This window comes from Emydura macquarii, unplaced genomic scaffold, assembly GCF_026122565.2.
Source record: "Emydura macquarii macquarii isolate MOO-44397 ecotype Brisbane River unplaced genomic scaffold, CSIRO-AGI_Emac_v2 contig_2422, whole genome shotgun sequence".
Taxonomy (NCBI): Eukaryota; Metazoa; Chordata; order Testudines; family Chelidae; genus Emydura; species Emydura macquarii.
In genome coordinates this window covers 3,558,356-3,586,268 of record NW_027132559.1, presented here as the reverse complement: position 1 = coordinate 3,586,268, position 27,913 = coordinate 3,558,356, and the positions used below count along the sequence as shown (strand labels likewise).

Here is a 27,913-nt window from a genome sequence, read left to right as displayed (position 1 = left end):
GCATTCTTGTGATCCTAGGAACTTGCACATCCATGACCACTGCCCTCAGTATTTAGGGTTTGCAGGCCCCTGATAGCTGGAATTTTAACAGGCAGGAGTGAATTTTTATTTTAAGTAGCCTTTTTTCCCGCCCCAGAAAGCAAACAGAAACTGAGATTATAATATTAGATAATGCATTCAGTAAGAACTGAAAAAAATTATATGTTTCTTCAGTCTGCAGGGAAGCTTCTGTTGCAGACATTGTGTTTCTCGTGGATGGATCCAGTAGTGTAGGAGAAGAGAACTTCAAAAGCATTCAAGACTTCTTATATACTATGGTCAGCAGCTTTGATGTTGGGGAAGATAAAATCCGTATAGGTCTTATTCAGTATAGTGATGCTCCATGGACTGAGTTTTTCTTGAACACTTACCACCGCAAGGAAGACATCTTAGAGAAGATACAGAAATTACACTACAAAGGAGGGGGCACAAAAACTGGGGAGAGCTTACAGTTCATGCTGGAGAATCACTTCAACGAAACTGCTGGAAGTCGAAAGGAAGAAGGTGTTCCCCAGATTGCAATGGTTATAACAGATGGGCAGGCTCAGGATGACATCCAAGAACCAGCCAGGGAAGTCAAGGATGCAGGCATCACACTGTATGCCATTGGCATCAAAGATGCTAGTTTGGTGGAGCTTCAAGAGATAGCTAGTGATCCAGATGACAAGCATGTCTATGAAGTGAAAGACTTCACTGCTCTGCTGGATATCTCTCATAATATGCTACAGGTGCTTTGTACCACAGTAGAAGAAGTGTCCCAACGAATCACCCATGTCTCCCCAGGTATGTCCACAAGCCTCTGTCCCCCTCTGCCCTTCTTTCCTTCATATTCATAGGTGAAGCGTTTAAAATTGTGACATGCAATCAAATCGTGCGTCTTAACTTCATACATCTTCCATATCCCCTTCTCCATCTCATACAGGCACTTTGAAGAATTAACTTTTAACACACACTGTGACAGTTCCTACAAGTATCTGTTTAGCTTAAAAATATTCAAAACAGCACCATGGGGTGGTAGACTTTAATCACAAACCTACTTTGTTGAATAAAAAATCAGTTTGAAAACCATTTAATTTTGGTTGGTAGGGGGAAAAGTCAACTTTATACTTTAGTACGAAGATAGTTCACAACTGTGAAAGAAATGAAAAAAACTTGCCTTTTCATTCTTTTGTGTCACCTTTCTTATGTAGTTTGCAGAAAAGCCACCTTGGCAGACATCGTATTTTTAGTGGACACTTCAACAAGTATTGGCCCAGAAAACTTTCAGAAAGTGAAGAACTTCCTCTACACGTTGGTTTCAAGCCTTGATGTGAGCAGCAATCAGATCCGGGTTGGGCTGGCCCAGTACAGTGATGAGACCTTCAAGGTGTTCTTGCTGAATCAATATTCACTGAAAAGTGACATTCTGGAACAGATACAGAATTTACCATATAGGAGTGGAGGGAGTTACACAGGCACGGCTCTGGATTTTGTCAGAACAATGTATTTCACTGAGTCTGCTGGTAGCAGAGCTCAGGAAAATGTCCCTCAGGTAGTCATCCTGGTCACCGATGGGGAATCCAGTGATGAGGTCAAAATACCAGCCAACAAATTGAAAGCCAGAGGCATCTCCATCTATGTGGTTGGAATCAATGTCCAGGATACAACTGCGCTTCAGGAAATAGCCAACAAGCCTTTAAATAAGTTTCTGTTTAGTATTGACAGTTATGATGTCCTTCAAGATCTCCCCAGAAGCCTTTTGCAAACCATGTGCTTTGCAGTCGAGAGCCAGATTAAAGGTAAATAACTTGCCCTTACAATGGTGGCATTTCTGACGCATTTGATGCACCAATCCATGTAAAGGATGACAACAATCCTGATTCTGATCTGAATTACACCAGTTTTACCTTGCTGTAGCTCTATTGGCATTGATGGAGTTAATCTTGATTTGGGCCCCAATTCAGGAAAGTATCCCTATTCAGGAGGGGTGCTTTAGCCTGTACTTCAATTTATGTATGTATGTATGTGAGTTCCACTGAAGTCAGTGGGATTCAAGCATATACTTGAACATTAAGCACATGCTTAAGGGCTTTCCCAAATCAGGAGGGAAAGTAAAATGAAAAGGAAACCCCCAAAATTAAAAAAAACAAAAAACATTTTTTTCAGTTTAAATTGAAACTATTTTTGTTTTGAAATAGCATTGTGGTACTAAATGAAAACTGTTGTTTCCATTTGATATTTCCCATGGAAAATCACATTTCAGTAGGAATTTTTTTTCTCTCAAAAATTTCACAAAGTAAAGATGATCCAGTGGCAAGGATGCTACCCTGGGAATCAGACAGTGGTTTTATTCACTGCTTGGCCACAGACTGCCTATGTGACCTTGGACAAGTCACTTAGTCTCTCTCTCCCTCAGTTCCCTGTATTTAGAATGGGGTAATAGCACTTCCCTGCCTCACAGGTGTCTTGTGAGGATAAATACATTAAAGAATGTGAGGAGCTCAGATACTACAGTGATGGGCCCATATAAGTTCTTTAGGGTACTTCTATACTTGCAGCAGAGTGTAAAGACACTGCACTCCCAGATAGCACGGGTATAAATAGCATAGCCGGTGAGGCACGGCATAAGTGAGTAGAATAGAATGCCTTCATGCCTGAACCGCCAGGGTATATATCCTATCTGCCCAAGCAGTGCCTCCCATGTCTACACAGCTATTTTTAGCAGTGTAGTGTCCCACTGCCTCCCCATTGTTGGAGCCTTTCCCTGCTACAGTGAAAGGCTCCGGCAGTAGGGAAAAGCTCTGGCAGAGGGGAGGCAGCAGGAAAAGGCTCTCTGCTGCTGGAGCCTTTCCCCGCTGCTGAGCCTTTCGCTGCAGTGTGTATATACACACCACAGTAACAAGTATGGATGCAGCCTGCCTTTCACTTCAGTGTGTAGCTACATTTGTGGTTCCTATATTCTACATGCCTCTGTAAGTATAGCCTTAGATAGACATAGCCTTAGCTAGATAAACTCCTTACATGGAAATTAGATTTCAGTAACAAAAATAGAAGTGCATTTTGGTATATGGATATACAGGCTTTTATTTATCAGAAGAATAAGAAGCCCTAGAGCATAAAGATCAGTGGCTCAATCCTTCTCCTGTAGAAGTAAATGGAAGATCCAGTAGGAGTAAGACTGGGGCCTTGCATATATAAATAAAGTCAGATGTAGATTTGGTGAAAAATGGGATTCTTTTCCCCCCATGGAAGTTTTCACAGGGATAGCTTCCTGGGATGCTAGTCTATTCTTGAAAACTGCAGTAACAACAGTCATATAATATTACTTTGTGATAATTCAGCACCATCCACGCAATAGGCTGTAAAATTCTCAATTTAAAATAGTAGAGAACAATGAGTAGTTACAATTTCAGTTCAGTTTATAATTCACCCAGTTCAGTAACAAGTTGCTAGTCACCCCTTTCACTAATGTGTCACATTTTTCTTTCTCTTCAGCATTTACAAAGCACTATGCAGACATTGTTTTCCTCGTTGACTCTTCTGTGAACATGGGGTCTTCTGCCTTTGAGGAAATAAAAAATTTCATCTACCAAATTGTTGAGCAGCTAGATGTTCGGATTGACAAGTACAGGATCGGCCTAGCCCAGTATAGTTGGGAAGGCCGTGTGGAGTTTTTACTGAACACCTATAAGAGCAAGGAAGATGTGCTCAATCACATCCAGGGGAGTGTCACTTTAATGGGGGGCCCTTTGCAGACAGGAAATGCTCTGGAATTTCTGCATGAAGTCTTTTTCAAAGAAGATTCTGGAAGCCGAATCAGCCAAGGCACCCCCCAGTTTGCAGTGGTCATAACTTCTGCCAAATCAAACGATGATGTAACAGAAGCTGCAGAGAAGCTGAAAGAGATTGGAGTAAAAGTCATCTCGGTCGGTGTCCAAAACTCTGATAGGAAAGAAATGGAAGTGATAGCCACCTCTCCTTTGGTTTACCAAGTCAGTGAAGGGCAGAGCATCAGTCAACGGCACCAGGACCTTACTGATGTATTGGAAGCACCAGTTCAGCAACAGTATGACTCTGCCCTAGATGCAAAAGTGCCATCAGGTATAGTATGTCATCTGAGTGAAAACAGCTGCTTGAATAAATTTGTAGATAGAGGAACTCTATAATTCACCCCTAAACAAGAGAAATATCAAATGACTGGTAGAAGGGGGCAGAATGCAGGTGACTGAATTTCATGCTTGTGAAACGTGCCAGTTGGACCACCTATGTAGCCACATAGCAGTAAGGATGCAGTATCTGTCTACATACAGTTGCTAACACTTACCTGCCTTGGTTATATGAAGTGAAATTCTTTTCTCTGTTATACCAGTGAGTTCCTATTATTGGTTTCAGAGGCATTACCCATTGTGAGGATTTTGCCCAGTGTTTTTCTGTTCACTTATTTTCTAAAGATGAGCCGTAGGAACTGACTCCAGATTCAGATCTAAAGAAGGACTTCCCGAAAATCCTGTGGCAGTTTGATTAGGTGTCTTGATTTGGCTGCACTAGTGAGTGAGAGACTCGGTCTGCAAACTTCACCAAAGTTTGGACAAAAGGGAGTTTAAAATCTGGTGTCTGATTCAGGCCTATTTTATAATGGGCCTCAACCATGAAGTTCAGATTTAAATCTGAACTCTCTGAAGTTTGTAAGGATTTTGAAGCTGGTTTTCTCTTTCATGCACATTTAATGCATTACTTGAGCTCTTGGTTTCTTTTAATAAACTACCCCAAATGTATTCTTCAATGATTCTGCAGTTTCACCTATAGTAATCTTGTTATCTTCCTTTCCTTTGTTTGGTTTGCTTTTAGTGTGTTCCAGTGCATCTGTAGCAGACATTGTGTTTCTTGTGGATGAATCCAGCAAAATTGGGTTAAGGAACTTCCAGCTGACCAGGGCCTTTCTGCTGAAAATAGTCAATGCTCTGGATATTGGCCCAAATAATGTCAGAGTTGGCTTGGTGTTGTACAGTGATGAACCAAGGCTAGAGTTCCCTCTGGATACATTTGAGGATAAATCCGATATCTTCAACTACCTGACAAAATTGCCATACCGAGGTGGGAGAACGTACACTGGTGCTGCCATAGATTTCCTGAGGAAGAAGGCTTTTACTCAACAGGCAGGTAGCAGGAAAAATCAAGGAGTGCAGCAGTTAGCTGTGGTTATCACTGATGGCCAGTCTTTGGATGACTTCATTGAGCCTGCCTCTAAACTGAGACGTAGTGGAGTTGTTGTCTATGCTGTGGGCACCACGAATATCTCCGAGAGTAGCCAGCTGGATAAAATTGCATCTTATCCCCCCAGGAAACATGTCACCAACTTGGAATCTTTTCTACAGCTGTCAAATATTGAATGGAAAATAAAGAAACGGCTTTGCAGTGAGATTGTGTTACAAACCTTTGTAACCCCAGTGCAATTACGGACCCTGAAAGAAGGTAAGAGAGACATATGAAAATCTGGCCCAAAATCTTGCTCAGGATCATTGATGGAAATTCAGTGACTTTATTGGCTTTCATTGAAATACTCTGAATTTGGATCTGTATCACTGAGAGCAGACTGTCCCCCTCTATCTTTGTCAAATAAACTATCCAGAGCTATGAATTCCATCATGTTCTTTTTAATTATCATTGGAAATTGAGACCTGTGATGATATCAGAATGTACAGCTTGGGGTGGTGACGGGGCTGCCTCCCACTCAGGACCTTCCATGGATCTTCCTACCTACCTACACAGAGAAGGAGGGTTGGATTCACCTGCCCTCTGGCATCGTCCTCCTTTTCCTTTGACCCCTGGAGGATCCTCTTCATCTCCAGAGTCCGATGCCTTGGGAGTCATGGCCAGTGGATATGCACTGTCGCCCTCTTCCTACCAGCAGCAATAAATATACAGGTCTGGTGATGCAGCTGACACAAAGGTGCTGTAGGGCAGGTTTAAGGCCCACCACCAGTGAATACCACCGGTGCAGAGGGCATCTCTGCCAGGCACAGAGCAAGCTGTGCAGGAGACCATGATATTGAGGGCATATTGGGTTAGAAGCAGATGTGGCTGGGCTGTCTCTACCCCCTACTTATTCCATGCCACTGCAACACCCATAGGGACTATGATAGGAGGGGGCACAATTTAGGTCCACCCTCAGGTTTGGCCAAGCCTCCTCTGGGTGCCAAACCATCACCACCATCCTCAATCCTCAGAGGTACAATCAGAATCCCCTTGATCCCAGCAATGGACCTTATAGTGGCTCAGAAATAATTCAACTGTATGGGACAAATATTGCACTGATTTACAGCTGACGCAATGCTATTGAAACAGTGCTTTGCTACAGTGCTAGCAGCAACATTTTAAGCTAAACCAAATTGGTTGTGCCTCCTCCTGTACACACACAAATGCACACATATATACACACGGATGTGTGTGCACACTGATAGGGACAATAGGTTACCAATAGTCTTGCTCATATTGGAGAACTTTGGCATTGCAAGTACTGAAAGACTTGAAACATATTATGGCCATATACCAAGTGCTTGGATTAAGTTATATGTGAGTGCACAGGATGTAATTCAGGACAAAAACTGACCCCATCTGTGATCCTAAATCTTATGATTTTGTCTGCCCTTGGCTTAGAAAATGTAGTAATTCTTCCAACACTAATTATTATAGCCAGCATTTTTTTTCTGGTGTGGCTCCTATTAAATCATACTGTAGCACTGCAATAATTGAAAGATCTCTCGCTTTTCTGTTCTTTTCCTCTCAATTAGGTTGTGTGGACACAGAGGAAGCTGATATTTATTTCCTGGTCGATGGGTCTGGCAGTATATACCCAAATGATTTCCAGGACATGAAAGTATTCATGAATGAGATAATCAGCATGTTCCAGGTTGGTGCCAACAGAGTTCGCTTTGGCGTGGTTCAGTATGAAAGCACTCCTCAAACAGAATTCATGATTAGCCAATACAACAGCATTACGCAGCTAAAGGAAGCAGTCCGTGTTATTCAGCAGTTAGGAGGTGGCACCAATACTGGAGATGCTTTAAAGTATATGAAAAGTCTTTTTGCAAAGGCTGCCAGGGACCATGTTCCCCGGTTGCTGATAGTCATTACGGACGGTAAATCCCAGGATCAGGTGACAAAGGCAGCAGAGGAGCTGAGACAAGAAGGAATTGTTATATATGCCATTGGCATCAAACATGCCATTAAAACGGAACTGAAAGACATCGCAGGAACAGAAGATCGAATGTTTTTTGTGAATGACTTTGATTCCTTAAAGCTCATCAAACATGATATTGTGCAGCATATCTGTTCACCAGAAGGTAAGAGGTTTTCCTAAATCACTCCAATTGCTTAGTAAGTAGAGAGCACCCGGTCATGCTCATTATAATTATTAGTAGTATTTATTATTTGCATTAGCATAGCACAGATGGTGGTGCACACTGAAGGTAGCTTTGCTGCATAAATAGGAATAAACAATTTCACTCTTCCATGTAAATTGTCTCAGAAGAAGCAACAGGCTTTGCCAGATGAAGTCCAGGCCATCCTCCTCCTTCTGACACAGGGAGGATATAATTTCACTGACTGAACATCTCACAAAAGAAAATGAAGTCTGACACCAGAGGCTGAAATTCACCTGAAGGTCCCTATCCCATTGTGCTGGATTGTACAAATATAGAACAAATAGCAGGCCCCTGCTCTGAATTCCCTGTAATCTAATGCTAGGCTATTTGAGATCCTAAACATCTAAACATTTTGAGCATTGTTGGTACAGTCTGGAACAACATGTGACTGCAGCACGTGTCTCTTCTAAAGAAGCTCGATTAGTGTTCTGGTTTTTGGATACCCAAATCTGAGCATGAGCAGAGGAGTTTGTCAAAGCAATGAAGTACTCAATTAGGCCCCGTTATTGACCTTATCCAGAGTTGCTATGGATCAAGGGCAATGTATAAATCTTATTGTGCCAGGCTCTGAGGTAGGGGGGAAGCAGACTGTGTAACAAGCACTGGTTACATATTTATGCATGCCACTGTCATCAGTGGGGATCAAACACAGTATCTTCAGCACCAGAACATAAATCCTTCCTATTTAGACTTTTATAGTAACAATTAGTAAACAGCAGGCTTTTGTTTTCCGTAGGGTCTGCTACAGAAGACACTAATTTCTGTGTGGTTTTGAGTCTGAGTTTTTTGCAAATACATTCAGGGGGAGATTTAGAATGTTGTCATCTTTATTTTATTTTATTTCCCAGCCTGTAAGAATATGAAAGCTGACATAATTTTGCTGGTCGACAGCTCTGAGAGTATCCGCCCTGTTGATTTTCAGAAGATGAAGGATTTCATGCAGCTGATTGTGAACAGGTCTGCTATTGGGGCTGATAAAGTTCAGATTGGGTTGCTGCAGTTCAGTTCAGAACCCCAAGAAGAGTTCCAGCTTGGCAGATACGACAGCAAGACTGACCTAAGGAGAGCCATTTCGGGAATTCGGCAGATTAAATCTGGAACACTGACTGGGAAAGCCCTAACTTTTGCCTCGTCTTACTTTGATGAATCCAAAGGAGGGCGACCCAGAGTAAAACAGTATCTCATAGTGATAACAGATGGGGAGGCCCAAGATACCGTGAGAGAGCCCGCCAAGACCATTAGGGACAAAGGTATCACCATCTACGCCATCGGCGTTCTTCAGGCAAACAACTCCCAACTTGTGGACATTGCCGGCACTCAAGATAAAGTGTTCTTAGAGGATAACTTTGATTCCCTTACCTTTCTGGAAAAGCAGATTCTCTTTGAAATTTGCAACCCAGAGGATTGTAAGTGATCGTAATAACTGGTTGGGTCATTCTAATTCTTTCTTATTTCATGTTTACTATTAATCCTTTATGAGGTTTGAGTCCTCCCCACCCTCATGTTTCTAGTAGAGCTTTTCAGCTTTTCTTCTATTGTGATATTAAGCAATGATAATAAAGTGAAATGCAGTAGCAGAAAATAAGATTACTTTCTTTACAAACTATAGTCTCAAGCTTTTTCTCAGGAGCCTTATTTTATTTCCTTTCAGGCAGATGTATGTTTTCTTTTGGATAAAAAGAAATGCACACAGCCCTCCTTTTTGTTTTTCTTTATACCTTGCTTTTCTGAATGTCCCTGTACTTTCTGGTTTTAACTAGCAGTGGGATCAAAAGAACCTCTCAGGGAGGGAGCAAGGAGCAGAGAGACCGCTGCATAACATTGCTGCTTTGTTTCCTTTGTTTTGTTAACAACAGCATGCAAAAGGACTGAAGTTGCAGACATCATATTTGTGGTCCATGGATCAAGAAGTGTCACAGACTTGCAGTTCCAGGGCATGCAGAGACTCATGGAGGCTGTGGTGAATGACTCAGTGGTTGGAAAAGACAATGTTCAGTTTGGGGCTGTGGTCTATAGCACTGATCCTCAGGATCATTTCTTACTTAATACATACTCTACTAAATCTCAGGTCCAAGAAGCAATCTCTAACTTGAGACCTGTGCCAGGGCTCACCTTTACAACAAGAGCTTTGAACTTTGCCAGGGAGAGATTTGGTAAGTCTTATGGTGGTCGTACATCATCTCTTAGTGTCACCCGGATCCTTGTGCTTATTATTGATCAGCCAACTTCACCCTCGGACAGACCCAACCTTCCAGCAGCAGAAAAATCTTTGAAGCAAGATGGTATCAATGTCTTTGCTGTTGGGGTGGATGAAGCCAGTAGAGAAGAGCTTGAAGAAATTGTGGGAGAGAGAGAGAGATTGTTCTTTGCACAGAGCTATAATGAACTGGATAGTTTACATGAAGACCTCACTCATTCAGTATGTGATGAGACAAAGCCAGGTAAGTAAGACCTTTAAATTGAGCTCTTGGGTTTACATGCTTTCTGCCATATATCCGGATTATCCATGTTGTCATAAGCAATGTCAGTCACAGGCAATATCAGTTTTTGAAATGTTTTACTGAGACAATATTAAGGGGTGTATGGAAATAGTGTAGAGACAATTTCCAGTTTGGAAAGCAGCAAGAGTCAAAATCAGATTCCCCCCACCATCATTTTCTTATGCACTTTGCCAGCAAAGCATGATCTTAACTTTAAGCACATGACTAATTCAATTGACGTTTATGAGATCACTCGTGCTTCAAGTGCTTTTGCTGGATCAGAGCTTTTGTTTCCATTTTCTTCCACACCAGGGTCCTCCCTTTCCTTCTCCCCCTGCCAGTAGTTCTATGTATGTCCCCCCCATCCCATTCTCCCTTCACCCCATGCCAGGGCCTCCCTTTCTTTTGCCCATGCCAGGGGCTCTGTGTCCTTCCCCAAACCCCTCTTCCCTCCATACTCCCATTTCCCTCTCCCCCCACCAGAGGTTCTGTGTGCCCCCTATGCCAGGGTCCCCCTTTCTCCTTCCCCATGCCCGGGGGGTCTGTGTGCACTCCCTCATCCCCTTCCGCCATTATTGTTTATTTATTTGTCACAGACAGAGGAATGCCATGAAGCTGAGGTAAAGAGCCTCACTTCACTCAGCCAGTAAAATGTATAAAGCATAAAACCCCTTGTACTTCCAGAGATAAGGCAAGCACCAATTGCCTGGGTTAGAGAAAACTTTTCTTATAGGCAGCTTACTACATAATTGCCCTATATAAAGCTTCTTGGCACCTTGAAATGGAGGATCTGGTCCCAGCTACTGTTAGTTACCCTTGGTCTGAATCATTATGATAATTTCTATGTTTCTATGAATGGAAAATTTACATTATGTGAGAATTAAGCTTTGAGAGGCAAATTTTCAGCGTGTAGAGGCTCACTTGTGTTTGTAGATGAGTACCACAATAACACACCTACGTTCACCAGGATAACTGCAAATGGGTCTTTAGATGTGAGCATTTATGGTAACAGTGTCTGCAACTGTGGTAAATATATATGCACACAGACACACACACACACACACATACACAATCTCTGCTGAAAATCAATTGGGCCTTTTACCCACTGAGCGTTTGGCCCTAGGTTTGCAAAATGGGTGATTTTCCCAGCACAAAAATATCCTCCCTTTCCAAAGTGCTTCTGGGGCACAGGAAAAATACCCACTTTATTTGGATATGCCTATTTATCAATTCACCTTAAATATTTTTTGAAAATACACACTCTTCTCCCCATGGCATATTGTGATGGTTTCTGTCCATCACAATCACTTATTTCCTGCTACATTATCTACAGTATCAAGTTCACTGAAGCACACAAGCATTGTAAAATTCTGATGTAAACTTTCAGTTTGAAGTACTAAGCTCAACGAATAGAAGCTACCTGTAATAAATGTCAGGCACTCAAGATAGCTCCTGCAGCACAAATAGTGCTGGCAAGAAACTGCCCAAACTTCCAGTAAACCAGGGGTTCTCAAACGGTTTTTGCTGGGACCCCCTTTGAAAATATTTCAGGCTGTGATGACCTCCCCCATTTTGAGAACCCCTGCAATAAACCAACAGACCTTCTGGTTCCCATGCCATCCAAGGCAGTCAGGAAGTTCAGCATACTTTTCCTGCAAGCAATTTTTCTTACTATAATGCTTCAAATTATGAAGAGATTACATCTGTTGACTGTCCAACACTTGCTTGTCATTAGTGAGAATTAAAGATTAACCTCACTCCATTGATAGCCTGTCATCTCCTCTCTGCCAATAAGTCAGTTATTGTGTATAAAGTGTCCAGGAACTGTTCTTTCCCAGCATTTGCTACTTCACACATGGTGAAATTTCTCTCTGCACAGAGGGCTTAAGGATTGAAGTGGGACTTATGTGGTAGATTGACCTTTGCTGGCACCTCTGCACAGAGGGAAATTTCACCCAAAGAGAGCAGGGTGTCAGAAAGGGTGTTAAATGGATGAGAATGAAGGCAATGACTGAACTCTTCTAGATTTGCATAGCTAAGACATTTCTTTCCCCTGCAGCTTGTGGCAAGCAACAGGCAGATCTTATATTCTTGATTGATGGGTCAGGAAGCATACCTGCACGTAACTTTTCTGCCATGAAGACATTCATGAAGGAAATTGTGGACAATTTTATTATTGCTCAGGACAAAGTCCAAGTTGGCGTGGTCCAGTACAGCCAATATCCCCAGAAAGAAATATATCTCCATGAATTCCACTCTGATACAGCCGTAAAGGAACGGATTGACAGCATTGTCCAGTTAAAAACATCCACCTACACTGGCAAAGGGCTGAGATTTGTCAAGAACTTTTTTGAGGCTGCCAATGGTGGCCGGAAAAAACAAGGAGTCTCACAGAACCTAGTAGTGATTACTGATGGGCAGTCTAACGACACAGTGGATGAGGCAGCGATTGCTCTGAGAAATGATGGCATACACGTCTTTGCAATTGGCATAGGTATTCCAAACTCATTTGAACTGCTTCGAATTACTGGTGATGCACGGAGGGTGTTTGTGCTGGAGAACTTTGAAGTGCTGAAAACCATAAAGCGGAAGATTGTCACTGAAATCTGTGAATCGGAAGATCTTCCTAGCCAGGGTAAGTCATAAAATTATTTTATTGAGTATATCTATCTGCAGATTCTCTGTGTATCCCAGACTTTTGTGACTAGTCTAAGGAGAGAAATCACTTTTCTGTAGATCATAGATAAGTTAGCAATGCATATTTTAAATTTTTTCCCCCTGATTTGAAGGGGAATACTACTCAGTCTGGCCCTATGACTTCAGCAGGACATAAGCAGCAGGAGCAGACAAACTCGTAAGAAACACAAAGCTCCCATTTTCATGCAAGAGTCAGTAGCAGAGCTGCGTAAAAGTTGGAATTTCTGTTCTGTGGGAAATTCTGGGAAAAAAAATTGTTCCATTTTGGAATGAAAACTAACAGTTTTAGAAACTTCCTGTGGAAGGGAAAATCTGGAAAAAACCATTTCTTTAAGAATGATTAAATGTTTCATTTAGAAAACCTTGAAATGAAATAGAGCCAGGCTCTGACTCTCCCAGCTCAGCCATGGCTCTCAGGGCTTCTAGGCTCCTGGCTCTCTATCTGGTCTCGAAGACTGACAGGAAATCAGGCGCTTAGCCCTGAGCATCATGGCTGATATGGGAGCCATGCAGCTTGGAAGCCAGGGCATCTGGGTTCCCACCCAGCTCTGCAGCAGGAACCTGAAAGCCCTTAAAGCCCTGGGATCCTTGATCCTGGTGCATGTCAGAGCTTCCCTGGAGTCGCAGTCTCTAGAAGCCCAGTCTCCACAGCAGCATGCTAGGCAAGCTGGCAGGAAACTAATGTTTCATAGGAGGTTCATCAAAACCAATACATTTTTATGAAACATTTTGGTTTTGATGAATTAACAATTTCCAATAAAAACCTGTTTTGGAAAACTGCCAACCAGCTTTGCTTGGTACTAACCGGTAAAATCCTTCCCCACCTGCTCCCAAAGACTTGGAGGCCAAACATACAGTCAAATTTCACGGGGGAAGGGGGGCTAGGGAGAGGTATTTGAGGAAGGATTTTCACCTGTAGTGTGCTTAGCCCTTGGCAAGGCAGACTAGGCATTTGAGGAGTGTGTTGGTTGGAGTGTGTTGGTGGTGCAGAGCAGTTTTCCAAGCCCTACATCGTGGGGGGTGAGCAAGGACAGCACCTAGATGCTTAACAGATCAGTGCTGAAATAAAAACTGCTCCCACTAGAAACAGTGGAGTCCAATATTACTGTTTTGTAAATGGAGCACGTCCAGATCCAACAGAGATGTCCAATGCAGCAGCACCTCCTGGAGCACAATATGGATATTGATTTTTGAAAATGTACAAAATGCATTCCTAAATTAATCCGTGGTCTAATTAATGCAGCTACACCAGGGATGAATCGGCCCACAGTTACAGCTGTGTGTGTGTGTGTGTGTTTGTGTGTGATAGAGACACACACATAAAATTATTCTACACACACTAATATCTATATTTATAATATGGAAGTGAACTGGGAAAAGGTGACACAGGTAGCAACACTTTAAAACAATGTTGGCCTTATTCTCTCTCTGCCTCTGTTCCTCATGTGTAAAGTGGAAGTAATAGTACCTCCTCACACCTCAAGGGTGTTGTAAAGATAAATTCATATATGTGAGGAAAGAAAAGAAAATGGATATATTTCGTGTCTGTCTGAATAACCATAAATGTATATCAACAAAACAGTGCAACCTAATACTTACGTTCTCAATTATTGGTACAGCATATAGAGGAAAGGCATAGGTTACCAGATTGCCTTTCTCAATACTATACTTCTATTTCGCTATACTGTGGTGATAGCAGGACAGTGTTCAGAGGAACTGAGCACCATGTATACAGCCTTGTCTACACACAAGAGTTATACTGCTTTAACTGTAGTGGTATAATCCTCCTACTCTGGATGCAGTTATACTGGTAGGCTTTGTCTACCATAGAAAAGATTTGCTGGTTTAGCTATACTGGTATAACTGTACCCATAAACCCTCTTAATGTAGATTCAGTTTACACTGGCAAAATAATTCTTTTGTCGGCATAGTTTATACCAGTTCCCATAATGAAATAAGTTATTCTTGCCTTTTTTGCCAGTACAACTTGTCTATAAATGGGCTTCTCTGCCACAGTTATGTTGGTAAAAACCCACAACCCGGACGGACTCACCTATGCCAGTATAGATTTTAAGTGTAGATTGGGCATATAATGGTGTTTTTACTGGTATAGCTTATTCCCACATGGAAAGGGAGATAAGGAGGATAAGCTAGATCTGTATAAGGCACCCTTTAGGGTTTTACTGGCATAGCTATTTTGGTTAAAAAAAATCCAATCCCTTACCCTTATAATTATGCTGGTACAAATCTGTGTGTAAGCCAGGTCTTAGGGAGCTCATCAAGAAAGAAGAGGGAGTTAAAAATACTCCACTCTGCTTCACATTGTCACATACTGTTAGTGGGCAGCTTGGGAATTACTTTTCGCTCCTGTCATGAAAGTTCAATGTTTGTGTCTTCACTGTATTAGCTCAGTAAGTCGCTTTACCTTTCTGTACTCTCTTTCCCCCTCAGTAAAATACTTGCCTACCTCACGTGAGTCTGGTGAAGATCAACTAATGTCTGTAACAGGCCTTGCCATCTTTAGGTCAAAGTGCAAAGTTGCCCTCGGGTATGTGTTCAGTTTCCATAGACTTCCCATTGAAATGAACAGGAACTGTATGGGCACATCAAAAGGCAAAGCCGATATAAATTATTATTGACGTAAACTGTGCTATGCTAGTTAACACCAACTGAGGGGTCTGCCCTCCGAATTCTTTCCAAGTCGTGTGGTCCAAGTGCAGTTCAGGCCTCAGAAAAAGCTCCTGATGAAAACATGCATCCTGTATGCTGGGAAGGAACACATACTAGAATCAGACAAGTGCTCTGTTCATGGAAATGTTTAATCAGAAACATTTTACAGCAGTACTAAACAGTACAGTAGTTCTGTGATCTTGTGCTGATCTCTGACACACAGGTATACTGTAAATTTAGGGTAATTCCTTGAAATCACTAGTGTAATTTCAGAACCTGACTCTGGTGCATAATTAGAGTATGTGTACTTAGCTGTTTTGGAGAGAGTTGTTTTTCATTGCCAAAAGAACAATGTGTCAGTAAATAACGTCATGTGGAAATAGTTTTACAGGCTGCTATAAATCTTGAGTGCTGGTGCTATTTCCTAGCTTTTAAAACTCAGTGATTCAGCATGACTTTAACATGCATAGACAAAAGACTTTAATTCAGCTTAGCAACAAATAGTTTCCTCCAGAGGGCATTTTGTACTATAAAAGGAAGTACTGAAGCTTAATGGTATAAAGGATGATATCCAGGGGAGTGAAATCACCAGAAGCCTGCATCTGTTTTGTTAACCAACAGGACAAGTGCACACCAATATTATTATGGTGAGGAAGTTAGTATCAATTGGCAATCAATACAATTATTTTTAACCTTTAAAAGGATCAGGCAACAGTTTGCTGGAGCATCTGCCCCAGTATAATTGCTTAGTTTTTAAAGTGACAAGTAACACAACACACACTCACCTTTCTAGCGCCTGACTTTCTGTATCTCTGATGAATAAAGACTAGCTGAACACCCCAAACCAATCATTCTTAACTTCTATTCTAGTCCCTGTTCTCTGACATTCCCAGTCACTTTATTCATCCCATCTCTGCAGCTTTCCACACAAATAAGTGAAAGGGCAGGAGAAAAGGGACGGTGAGGAAGCAGAGAGAGGATTAACTGGAACAATTATAATTAATGACTTTATGAGGATGCACTCATGGCAAACCTAGGCAACCACATCGTCCTCTAAAAATATTTTGGAAAGTCACAAGTGAAGAGGAAGCAAAAGAAATAGGGTGTGTGGTTTAAAAGATATAATACAAGAGATCAACAAAGAACAATAAGTCAGGTGGTTTAGCTGCTGGGCATCTGACTAAGCATTGCTGAGAAAAAGTAGCCAAATCACAAAATGTTGGCCATTTTATCACATGTTATAGGAACTCTTCCATAACCAGTATACCCCATACTTTACTGTACTGATCACTCACTGTGAAGATGTATTTCCCGTTATCCCATCCCTCTTCTTCTCCCACCTTGTTTGTTTCTCTCTCACTTACTGTTTGATATATAATTCGATCCTGTGAATAATTACTGCCAACCACAATGCACTGGAGCCAATTGTCCTATTCAGAGCGGGAAGCCCAACACTCAGTGGTAAGTGTTTGCAAGCTCCGGCCCTTAAATTCTAATGTTTCAGAAGCTGAGACAATCTCTCATTTGTTCTGTTAAGTACACCACATGTTTAGGTTACTAAATACATAATAATGATCAATACATTTTTTTATCCATACTTTTGGTGACACAATTACATCCAGTTAGACCAGTTTGCAGAGTATGTGTGTGTGTGTTCCCATGTACAGTAATATGGGCCAGCTCTTCCGCTGGGGTAAATTGATGCAGCCCCAGGCAACTCAGAGTGATACCAATTTATACCAGTTGAAGATCTGGCTTTCTAATTCTGATTTCCAATTTTAAATCAAGTATGTTTTGTCACTGGTGCAGATAGATGACAAGATAATAAAATAGCACTTGGATCTGATGACTGATTTTCTTCTCTGCCCTCTCCTCAGACTGCAACATAGATATTTCTGTAGGAATTGATTTTTCGAGACACATGAAGCCTATATATGCACTGCATATGAAGCAGAAACTGCAAAAGTACCTGCCCAAACTTCTGCACCGGATGGAGTCCTTGACTAACATCAGCTGTACTGCTGAGTCTCAGATCAACATCAGGTTCAAGTACCAAGTGTTTGCACAGAATGGTCAGTCCTTGTTTGACTCCGATTTTGAAGCCTATAATGAAGAGATCATTCAGAAGTTCTTAGTTGTACAGACCACTGTAGACACCTACCTGAATGCAGACTTCTTACAGTCATTTTGGGAGCAATCCCTCAGCCTGGCCTCTGCTAAAGTGAAGGTAAATAAAAAGGAATAATTTATATTGTTAAAGGTATATTGAATATAGTTAGTTGGTTAAGGAGCAGAACAGTACTCTGTAATAGATGACCAATCACACAACCTGAATAGTGGTGACTCAAACGTCATGGCAAATGTTTCATGGCAGAAACATATTCAGACAAAGCGCTTGTTAAATAATTTCAAATAACAAATGAGGAAAGTTGAGGTCTGTCCGTGGATAATTTACAAACAGAAAAAAGGGGCTGCAAATAGTTCACTGCAAATAGTTCATTCAGGTTAAAATGACCCAAAGGGAAAGCAAAAGTCTAAAGGGCTGATCCAATCCCTACTGAAGTCAAGGGAAACCTTTCCATTGACTTGAATAGAAATAGATCACTCCCTCGTATTTCAGGTTCAGTGGCTTTTATGGTTTTTTTTCTGATTAAAAAACTAGTTCTGGAAATAATTTTTACATACTAAGGTCCCAGTTCAGAAAAGCATCCCTATTCAGGAAAGGCACCTCAGTCCCCTAATAGACATTTTATATCTTCCACAGATGCCTTGTTTTAAATCTTACAAGGTTTAGTTTAGAATGTTCTTAAGTTAATTTAGAGTGCTCACTGAAAGACGTATTCTCACTTTCATATCTGAGGAGCAGACATACATCCCCCTGCTGGCAGGTAAGAATATAAACTCCTTATTCAGCATTTGTGCAATTCTTCTTTCTCAACATAGGCGTGTGGTGGAATGTTGCCTATCTAATATTTAGGGTTTTTTCTTTTTCTGTTACAATCTGTAAAGTGCAGGTCTTCTCTGAATGATGACTGTAAAATGGCATCATCAGAATGCATTTGATTTCTGAACAAATTTGTTCAGTTTACAAATAAAAATGTTATTTTCTAACTGCCAACTCTACTAATGCAATGGGGAATCTGAGAGTTGAGCTGGGTCCGTCTCTCCTCATGCATCATCACTGGTGACAAAGATTCTGCAAATTTAGTGCTGCTCTTAGCTACACCTATGCAACTCCACTGCCATCACCATTCTAGGAATAGGAAGGTAGCTCAAACTTCATACCCATTTAATCCTTAACCACACTGCTGAGAGAGCCAAAAAGGCACCTGTTATTGTCCTTTGTGCTGGCACTTGTGCAGGGCTGGCCCTAAACCAAATGGTGCTCTAAGCGAGGAGCGTCTTTGGTGCCCTCCTCCATTTGTTAAACCTTTGAATACCTTATTTTTATTGCATTGATAGCCCATGACTTTGATGCATGATTTGCATGCATGATTTATCCCTGTCATATAAGACAATACATTTGCATGCTAGGATATGTAAATCTATATTTATACATGCCATATATAAGCAAATAAAACATTGTTTCCTCAAAGCTTATAGAAACTTTTTTATTGTTTAAGAATAACTGCAATGTACTAACATCAAGAAATTGAACTGTGCATCAACATTGGGTGGATCATTATTAAATAGTGTTATAGTAGGTGACAGCTATAGAATGTTAACTCTAGTCCTTTAGTTTAGAAGGTCACTTTTCCCACCTTTGCCCTCGTGAACTGAAGCACAGCCTCAGAGAGATCCAAAGACTGGTCAATGGCATTTTCAAGCGATAAAATATCAAGCAATGTCAGTCTCTCGTTGGCCATCGTTGATTGAAGATGTTTTAATGAGCCTGAGTTTTGGAAAGCTGCACTCACCACTCGTGGCTGTGATCAGTGATGTTAGCAGAATCCTCAAAGCTGTCCACACATAAGGAAAAGTGTCCTTCAGCTCTGCATCATGAATTAATTGGAGATCTTGGAGTGGAGAGTGCTTCCCAGGTGGCAAAAAGTGACAGATGTCGTCCAGTTCAACATGGAGGTCTTTATCATTGATGTCAGAACAATCTTTATGTGTCAGTGTCCAGTGAAGGTCCATACAATCATTCAAGAGTATTTTCCTGTCTGCTGGCAACATACTAAATTCATACAACCCACTTCCCAGGTTTTTCCGTGGTGCTTCATTTGTCTGAACCTTTCTTCGATGGACATTCGAGCAGGGTCAATGAGAGAGCAAAAAAACTCCCTCTTGAATTTTTCTTCAGAGCTTCCCATCACCTCATCTCTGCCCTTGTAACCAAACTTTCTCTTCTTCCAATGAATACAAGTTTCCTTGAAGACAAGCTCAAGTTTGACGTTTTCTGCCATTTCTTTGGCACCAATGACGGCATCTTCAAATTTGTTGTCTCGGTAGGCCACAACGAAATCAAGGCAGCTTCTCATCAAAGTAGTAGCGGTTGCGTTGTCCATCAGCTGAGTTTATAATGTTTTGCTTACAACATTTACTTGGAACAGGATATCACGCCAAACCACAACTGAGTCCAAAAATTTGAAGTCAGTGACTTGATTTGCACCTCATGTCGGATTATGGCCTCTGCTTTACTGGACTGTGCCAGTTCCATCAGGGCGTTGTAAACCTCTGTCAGTTGGTAACTCACTGACCTTACGCTGTCAATGCAGCTCTCCCAGTGAGTGTCACTTAGTGTAGATAGGGATTTGATAGATATCTCTGGAATCTCATTTCACTACTTACACTCTTCAAGTTTTTTAAAACACAAGTACACTTTCACAATTACATAATGAAACAAGTTTAATAATATCTTACCTGGGCTCTCACTTCACTTCATTTCATTCTTATATCTCACCGACTTACTGGTGACATCCTGCCCTTTATATACGTACGAGGGCACGGCTGACAACATTGTAGGAGGTTCGAGGAAAATGTAATTCTCAGAGTCTGGAAGGTTCCACGAAATTCTACAAAGGTCCAGAAAATTTTAGGAGGTTAGTGAAAAATGAATCCACATACGGAATACCTGAAACATTTTACTTCAAATGTTCAATTTTTCCTTTTATCATGAACAACAAAAACAGCTCCCTGAGACTGGCGCCTCCACAAGCCAATCCAGTCCTGCACTTGTGTGCATGATGTAAGCACCTGACTATTTACTTAGAACAGGACTGAGATCAAAAACACATTTTTCATATGTCACTGAACAGCAACAAGTTTATGCTCATCAACTGGAAGAGACACAATGATTCTGGTTCTTTATTTGCCTTTCTTCTATTGTTTGTTTAATTATAGAATACTGAACCAAATCTTGAAGTCATTAACTGTCCAAGACTTGGATTTATTCCAATGGAAATTTTGCTTAAGTAAGATATCAGTAAACACTTCAGAAATCTATCCCACCATACTTAGCGTGGAAAGTACCTTTCTATTCCTAACACTTTGCTTCACCATACCCTCTGTTCTGGTGCCAACATGCCCCCTCTCTCCTCCTACTCTGGGGGTGTGGAGGGTTGGTGCAGGAGCTGACTCAGCTGCATAAGCCAGCCTTACCCCAGTGGCGAGTTCCCCTGTGCAAGGGGAATTCTCTGCTTTCTAGCAATGACTGAATCCATACAACTGGTGTTGTCTGAGCAGTGTCAAGAAGGCAGAACGGACCAGAGAACCCAGCCTAGGATTGTTATCTTGTTAGTCTGACAAATCCAGTCCTGGAGTGCTATCACCCAAAGGAAAAGCAATGCTTGCTCTAAATTCTCCCTTCAGTTACACCAGGGTAAATCTGGAGAGCTCCACTGATTTCAGTGAAAGTCCTACAAATTGTAAACAATAGAACTGACCCCTTGCCTAGCACACCTCGGCTGGTTAACTGAACTGGTTGTACTAATAATAGTTGCAGTCTACAAGGTAAATCCTTCCAAATGGAGCCACTATAAAAGCAGAAAGGTTTGGGGGCTTAATTACTATAACACTGTCCTTTTAAGAGACATTGTCACCAGTTTTCAATACTAAATTGTAATTTTTAAATTAACCTGAAATATAAACTCATTAAAGATTGCATAGCACTTTGAATACTACCCATGAAAAATGGATGGTGTACAGGTCTTTTTATGGTTCTTTGTAATTCAGTGTTTTGTTTACAGGTTCTCTTAGTGTTTACAGATGGGCTGGATGATACTATAGAAATGCTCAGAACAAAAGCAGACTCCCTTCGTATCAAAGGTATGGCATGTTATGACAGTCCAGCATTACATTGCACCAAAAGTTATGCCTACACTGCAAAAAGATCCTCACAAGCAGTGAGTCTCAGAGCCTGGATCAATTGACTTAGGTTTGCGCTATGAGGCTAAAAATAGCAGTGTAGACGTTCTCACTCAGGCTTGGAGACCCACACCTTTTGCTGGGTTTCAGAGGTTGAGCTCCCGCCTGAAAGGAAATGTTTACACTGCTCTTTTTAGCCCCATATTGCAAGTCCCACAGACTTGAGTCGGTCAACCTGGGCTCTGAGATTAGTTGCCATGTTTGTTTGTTTTTTTGTAATGTAAACATACCCAAAGCGTGCTGCATTCTTCTCCCATTGCAGACCATGCACATATTCACACTGATCTTCAGGATTATGGTATTGCTCAAGAATTCATGGTGAGCACCCCTCTTTTTCTGTGTGAACCAGGGCTCTCAATTTCTGGAAAGATTCATAGTCTTTATCTCTCCCAATGTGATTATGGGGGTTTCTGCCACCAGCTCCATTTTCACTCTAGACCAATAATCTTTTTTTATTAAATCAAGAGGGCTGACCATTCTTTTCAGCCACTTTAGTGTGATTTAAATTTCCAGATTCCTCTACTTTCCTTTCTAAGAGCAGAGACTGTATGATGATCTCTTATCTTGCTGTAATAGCAAGGAATGGATTTAAGCACAGAGTAGATAGATGGCTGGCTAAGAAACTGCATTTCAGAAGGCAACATAACTTTGGGAGAAGTTCTACTGCAGAAAGTAGCTGTCTGGATCAGAAAGTCTCCACCACCCCATACTTTCCTGTAGCTCATCCATCAAAAGGAGGCTTCTGGAAGAAACCACTTAGTCAGAAAGCTGTACATTACAAGCTGCCATCCGCAGGAGCACTAAGCAATGAGATGGAGGCTAAGCAGTGAGAAGTTCTCCACCCTAGAGAGAGAGAAGGGGAAACAGAGAGGGGGAGATGTGAATGGGAAAAAACCATAATGGATCAGAAATGGAAAAATGAGGACTTGCTTTGTCTTTCAATTCTCCACCCCACCTATTGGTCCCCAAACTTTGTTGTTTGTTGTCTAGTTACTCTACTACACAGATGGGAACACATTAAAAATGCCAAGGACATATTCAGTTAAAAATCATGAAATCTGGTCTGCTGTCTGGAAATGAATTATTAAAATATATGTTGTAAAAAGTGGCCTGATTCTCTGTGATAGAACAGTATTTTGTTGTTTCTCTTCTTACTGGTCTGAATTCATCCCATCCCATTCCATTGACTCCAGTGGAGTCACACCAGGTATGAATTTGGCCCAGGATATATATACTATATCTATTTTGTATTATTTTGCTCCTTGCTGTATTCTTTATTCCTTCTTTTGCCTGTCAAAAAAGATAAAATAAATCTTAAATTGGGAGGGAAAACAAAACCAAAACCCCTTTTATGCATGCTTGTAATCTATCTTGAGTTTGTGGATGCACATAGTCTAGGTCAGGTGGGTAAAGGCAGATACTATCTCCAAGAAATGTCCCCAATTTACAGGGAGACCCCAGGCAGTTGCAGAACCACTATAGCTCCTACACATGTCCCTGGTCCTGGAGAATTGCCAGTAGGGTGTTGGGAGAGAAAGGGGTCTGGTTGGGCCATTTCTATGCCCTGAATATTCCCAGCTGCTGGAATAGCCATTGCAGCTGGGGTGCAAGTTAGGGTAGTATCTCAGGCTCTTCTAACCTGTGTCAAGGGCACAGCCTACCACTGGCTGTCCCAGCAAAGCTCACTTTTTTGTCCTTCCGTCTCCATCCCTGAGCCGAGCTGGTTTCAGCATAGGAATGAATTGGCTCCGCACGCTAAAATGACTGCTCTGCCTACTGCAGGGGAAAAAAGGTGAATTAGAAAATGTGGTAGGCCAGACTCATCCCTGATGTGTAACTGCTGACTTCAATGGCTGAATTTGGCCCACAATATTGAGATGAAACCATAGAAATCTATGTATGGGTAGAGCTGGGCAGGAAATGGTTTTCCCATCCTGTGAATATTTTAGAGTTTGAAAATTTTTCCCATCTCAAATCAGGATGAAAAGTTGCAATTTTGAAAATATTCACCAAGTGAAAAGAAAACATTTTTTTTTCATTTCAGGTCAGTTGAAACCCTTTGATAATTCTGAAATGTTTCATTTTAGTTTCAGCCTTTTTTCTTTTTTAACTTCTAATTAGCTCAAATTTTGAAACAAAACGTCATTTTGAACAGGAAAACTAGCATTTTTTCATTTTGAAAATGCCAAAATGAAGTATTTTGACAGTTTCAAAACCCTCCCTCAACATTTTTTCGAGTTGGTAAATTTGTCAAACCCTACCCTGTTTTGCAAATGGTTTCAGTTTTCATAAATTAGCATTTTTCAACAAAACAGATTAATTGAAAAATTTCTGACCAGCTCTATCTATGGGTCACTTCAAAAAACAAATCTTTTACAGTTGTTATGCTAATTATTAAAACAGATCAGGTAAACAACAGTTTTAACATTTCTTTCTTTTTCAAGGCCTTGATGCACTGTTAATGGTTGGTCTGGAAAATGTGCAGGATTTGAGTGAACTTCAAGAAATAGAGTTTGGCCGAGGATTTGGATACAAGCAACCTCTGAGCATTGGATTTCCAGAACTTCCAAACATCTTACGGAAAGAGCTTGTAAGTCCTTTTGTGATCTGAACAAAGACAAAACCTGTCATATTTTTATAATCTGATTGATAAGTGAATATATCACTAATTATTTTGCAGGACGTGGTTGCTGAAAGAAAATGCTGTAATGTTTTTGCTAAGTGTCTTGGTGAACAGGGTTTTCCTGGTGTGGCTGGACCCATTGGGAGGAAGGTAAGTGTACAAAAGTGAATACTGGTTAGTTATTTTTGTTTTGCCAGTCTTTTTTTTAATAGTAGTTCAGTGCTACACACATAAAACACCTGCAATTCTTGCCAGTACAACAGGAAACAAAAGCTTGATCATTTCTCTAGTGTAAATTTTATCCTAGTAGAAGTTGTTGGGTTTTTTTTTAAATAAAAAATATTGACCAGTAAAATACATAGAAAAACAGGTGAGCGTGGTGACCTCTGATGCTAACGGCCATTGAGCATTCTCCTTGGGCCAGTTCAGCAATGGGAGATAACCCCTGTCCCCGCTTCACTTAACCATGAACTTTATTAGTAATTATTGCTAGCTGGCTTTGATAGCTGACTACTGCCATGTTAGCAGTGTGAACTCTCTCCCTCCAGCCACCAACATCATCTCTCTCTTAAGCTTTCCTGTTTTTCTGAAGATAGCCCCATTCCACATCTGTATCCATGCCCAAAGTTACCACACATGGCATCATATCATCCTTCTAAAACTTTCCGTTGAAAATATCTTGTTACTCACATTGCTTTCTTTTATTTTTTTCTCATTTCGAAAAGACAAAAAATTTATTATAATACAATATTGCTGTGCAGATCTGTGCTCAGCTGTCAAGGTCAATCTGTTTGTTCCTGATTTGTTTTCCCTTTTGCTGCTTATAAAAATTTGTCATTCCATCCATTCATGAAGGTGAAACATGATCATGTGATTAGGTGAATTGTCTGATATCACATGTAATGAATAGTTGAAGCAAATAATTTATAAACAAGCCACAGGTGGAAATATGCTCATATATAATGTTCAAACAATTTCCAATAGCGGACAAAATCAGCCTATTCATGGATAAGTCATTAAGCTCTATTTACTCACCATTATCTCAGCTGTGTATACTTTGTAGGAAGGAAAGGAAAGGACAGATATAAAAAACACTCTTTTATGGCAAACACCCAGGGTTTCTAAAAGACAGCTTCTCAGGTTATTTTTAATAGTCACAGAAAATTTAAACACATGGGACACCAATTTAGGCTATTCTCCAAACCATAAACAGTACAATGGGATAAAATTGTGGTTATATTGCTGAAATTCCTTGGGGCACGAATCTTTAATTGTGTCAAACGTTTCTCAAATATTACCTGGTTGGCTTTCCTTGCTAATTTCTAGGAATATTCAAGTCACTGGTTATTTTTTTTTATCAGTTTCTGTGAAACAAATCCATAAACTCATAAATGAATATGGAAAACTGTTCACTTTGTGGAACATGTCTTTGTGTTGGGGAGAGGAGAGAGGGACCCAGATTCTGATCCCTTCCTGGTGTAAATCAGGAATTGAATTTAATAAATTAACGAGATTTTATATATGGTGATTTCACTATTCCCACGAGAAAATAAAATTGATATTCGCTGTATGTCATTCAGCAAATAATTTTGTGGGTTTTTACTGATAAACTGTAGAATTGTAGAAGTGAGGAATGGAAAAGGCCTGTTAATTCACGCAATCCATCCCCCAGCCAAGCAAGATTGATCTTTACAGCATGTCCTCTTATGGTTTGTCCAGTCTGTTTGAAGCAGCTTCCACTCCTTCCTTTAGGTGATTATTCCACAGCCTATTAAAATTCATAGTTAAGATTTTCCTGATGTTTAGCCTAAATTTTCTCTTTATTTGTTTCATCTGTTTCTTCTACTTAAACCCCTTGCATTGCCTGAAATAAATTCTCTGCATCCTTGGAATTTACTCTCTTCAAATATCTGTTCACTGTTGTCAAATCCCCTCTTAGTCCTCACTTAGACAAGATGTGTGTATGCAGTTCTTATTTTTCCTCATAAATCAGTCCCTTCAGCTCCTTGCTTATTTTTGCTGCTCTTCCATAAATCCCTCTATTTTGTCAGTATTTTTCTAGTAACTGGTGGCCAGATGATAAAAGCAATGTGCAAGATATAGTTTCAGTAGAGCTGTATAGAGAAAGACTGTTAACTCCTTGTCTTGTGACATGAAGCCTTCGCAAATGCAGCCCACAATAGTTCAGGCAAACTTTGCTGCCATGTTGTATTGAAAATTCATAACTAATTGCCTGTCCACTGCCATTTGTAGTTGCTTTTCAGCATTTTGGTTTTTCAGGCTTCTCCTACACACTGAGTGTTTGCATTTTGGGTTATTTTTCCCAAGAGAGGATGAGTTTTGCATAATTCCAAATCAGATATAAATTTAGTCTTTGAATATGTTTTTAATATCTCTAGGTCTTCTTGTAATATATTATTTCTCTGTCCTCAATAGTATTTAATATATAATATAGAACCCTCTGTGATTTTCGGTAGCATGTGTATTACTTCCTATTCCAGATTATTAGTGGAGATATTTAATAAAATCAAAACTATCTATGATCTCTCTGGTGACCATCTAGAGAGCACACAAAAGGCTTCTCCTGAAATTATACACTGAACACTATGTTAATTATTATTTCACAAGCATGTCAAGGAAATTGGACTTTTAGTAGAAACTGTGGAAATGTCCCAGCTACAGCTCTTTCTTTAATCCCCTCTACAACTGACTCTGGTTTGTCTGCACCTGCAAACTTCTGCCGCAACCCTCCTGTAATCAAATGTAATGAGCACTGTGCTGATGAAGAGGAAATCTGAGACAGTTTTATCTTATTCATTTGTTTCTTTCAGGGTGGTGTAGGCTTCAGGGGATTTCCTGGCTATCCTGGTGAGGAAGGTGAAATTGTAAGTAAACATTTTGCCTTCATTTTAAGGGGGATGTTGGGAACCCCCCAAAACCTCTTGGAAAATGTACACCATTGCTTGCACACAAAAAAGCAATTGCCTACAACTTCTGCTGCCCTTAGTTCTTGATGAACGTAGCACCAAATTATTTGCCAAACATAACAGGGTGGTTGTTGTGGAGCTCGGATTAGAATTCAGATCTCCTGATTTACAGTCATGTGCCTCATACACAAGGTCAGCCTTTCCCTCTCAGAGTAAGCAAGTATATCATAAGAGAGAAAACAAGAGTAAGTATAGCAGCATAAGATTATTATTTTTGGTGCATTTCCCGAAGGCTTTGCAATGAATTATTATGGCTGTAGACATCAGCATAACACACACACAAAGCTAGAAATGGTTTCCCCTCCCCTTTTAAAATAGTATATTCTGTCAAGACATCATCCAGCGAATGACAACAAAAATTCATTTCTTTACCAATATAAACACAGACCTAGTTTTATAGTGTTGCAGCCACATGACTTGAACATCTCTCCTAAAGACTTTATTGATGGTAAGAAGCCTGCACACCAAAAACCCGTTCTGGGATTACTCTTTACGTACAAGCCTGCAAGCCTCCTGGCAATCATTTCTGGTCTTGGCAAGTGCTTGGCTAGCTTGACCCTGCCACTGGAGATGCTGTCTAGGGCTGTCAGAAGACAGCCTAGGGGGAGCCAACGGTGGGAGAGAGTGCCTCCCAGCTGGGCCTGTGGA

General features: G+C 40.8%; 1 protein-coding gene across 1 annotated transcript in view; it reads left to right on the top strand.

Moving 5' to 3' along the window:
* LOC137162209 (collagen alpha-4(VI) chain-like) overlaps window positions 1–27,913 on the top strand; it is an 82,764-nt gene that overhangs the window by 1,317 nt on the left and 53,534 nt on the right. The window contains 13 exon segments of the mRNA XM_067561794.1: window positions 214–822; window positions 1,230–1,817; window positions 3,514–4,119; window positions 4,867–5,490; window positions 6,810–7,361; window positions 8,291–8,848; window positions 9,299–9,883; window positions 11,982–12,557; window positions 17,167–17,516; window positions 21,478–21,556; window positions 24,100–24,245; window positions 24,336–24,428; window positions 27,110–27,163. Of these exon segments, the coding sequence (XP_067417895.1) occupies window positions 214–822; window positions 1,230–1,817; window positions 3,514–4,119; window positions 4,867–5,490; window positions 6,810–7,361; window positions 8,291–8,848; window positions 9,299–9,883; window positions 11,982–12,557; window positions 17,167–17,516; window positions 21,478–21,556; window positions 24,100–24,245; window positions 24,336–24,428; window positions 27,110–27,163 (5,420 nt within the window).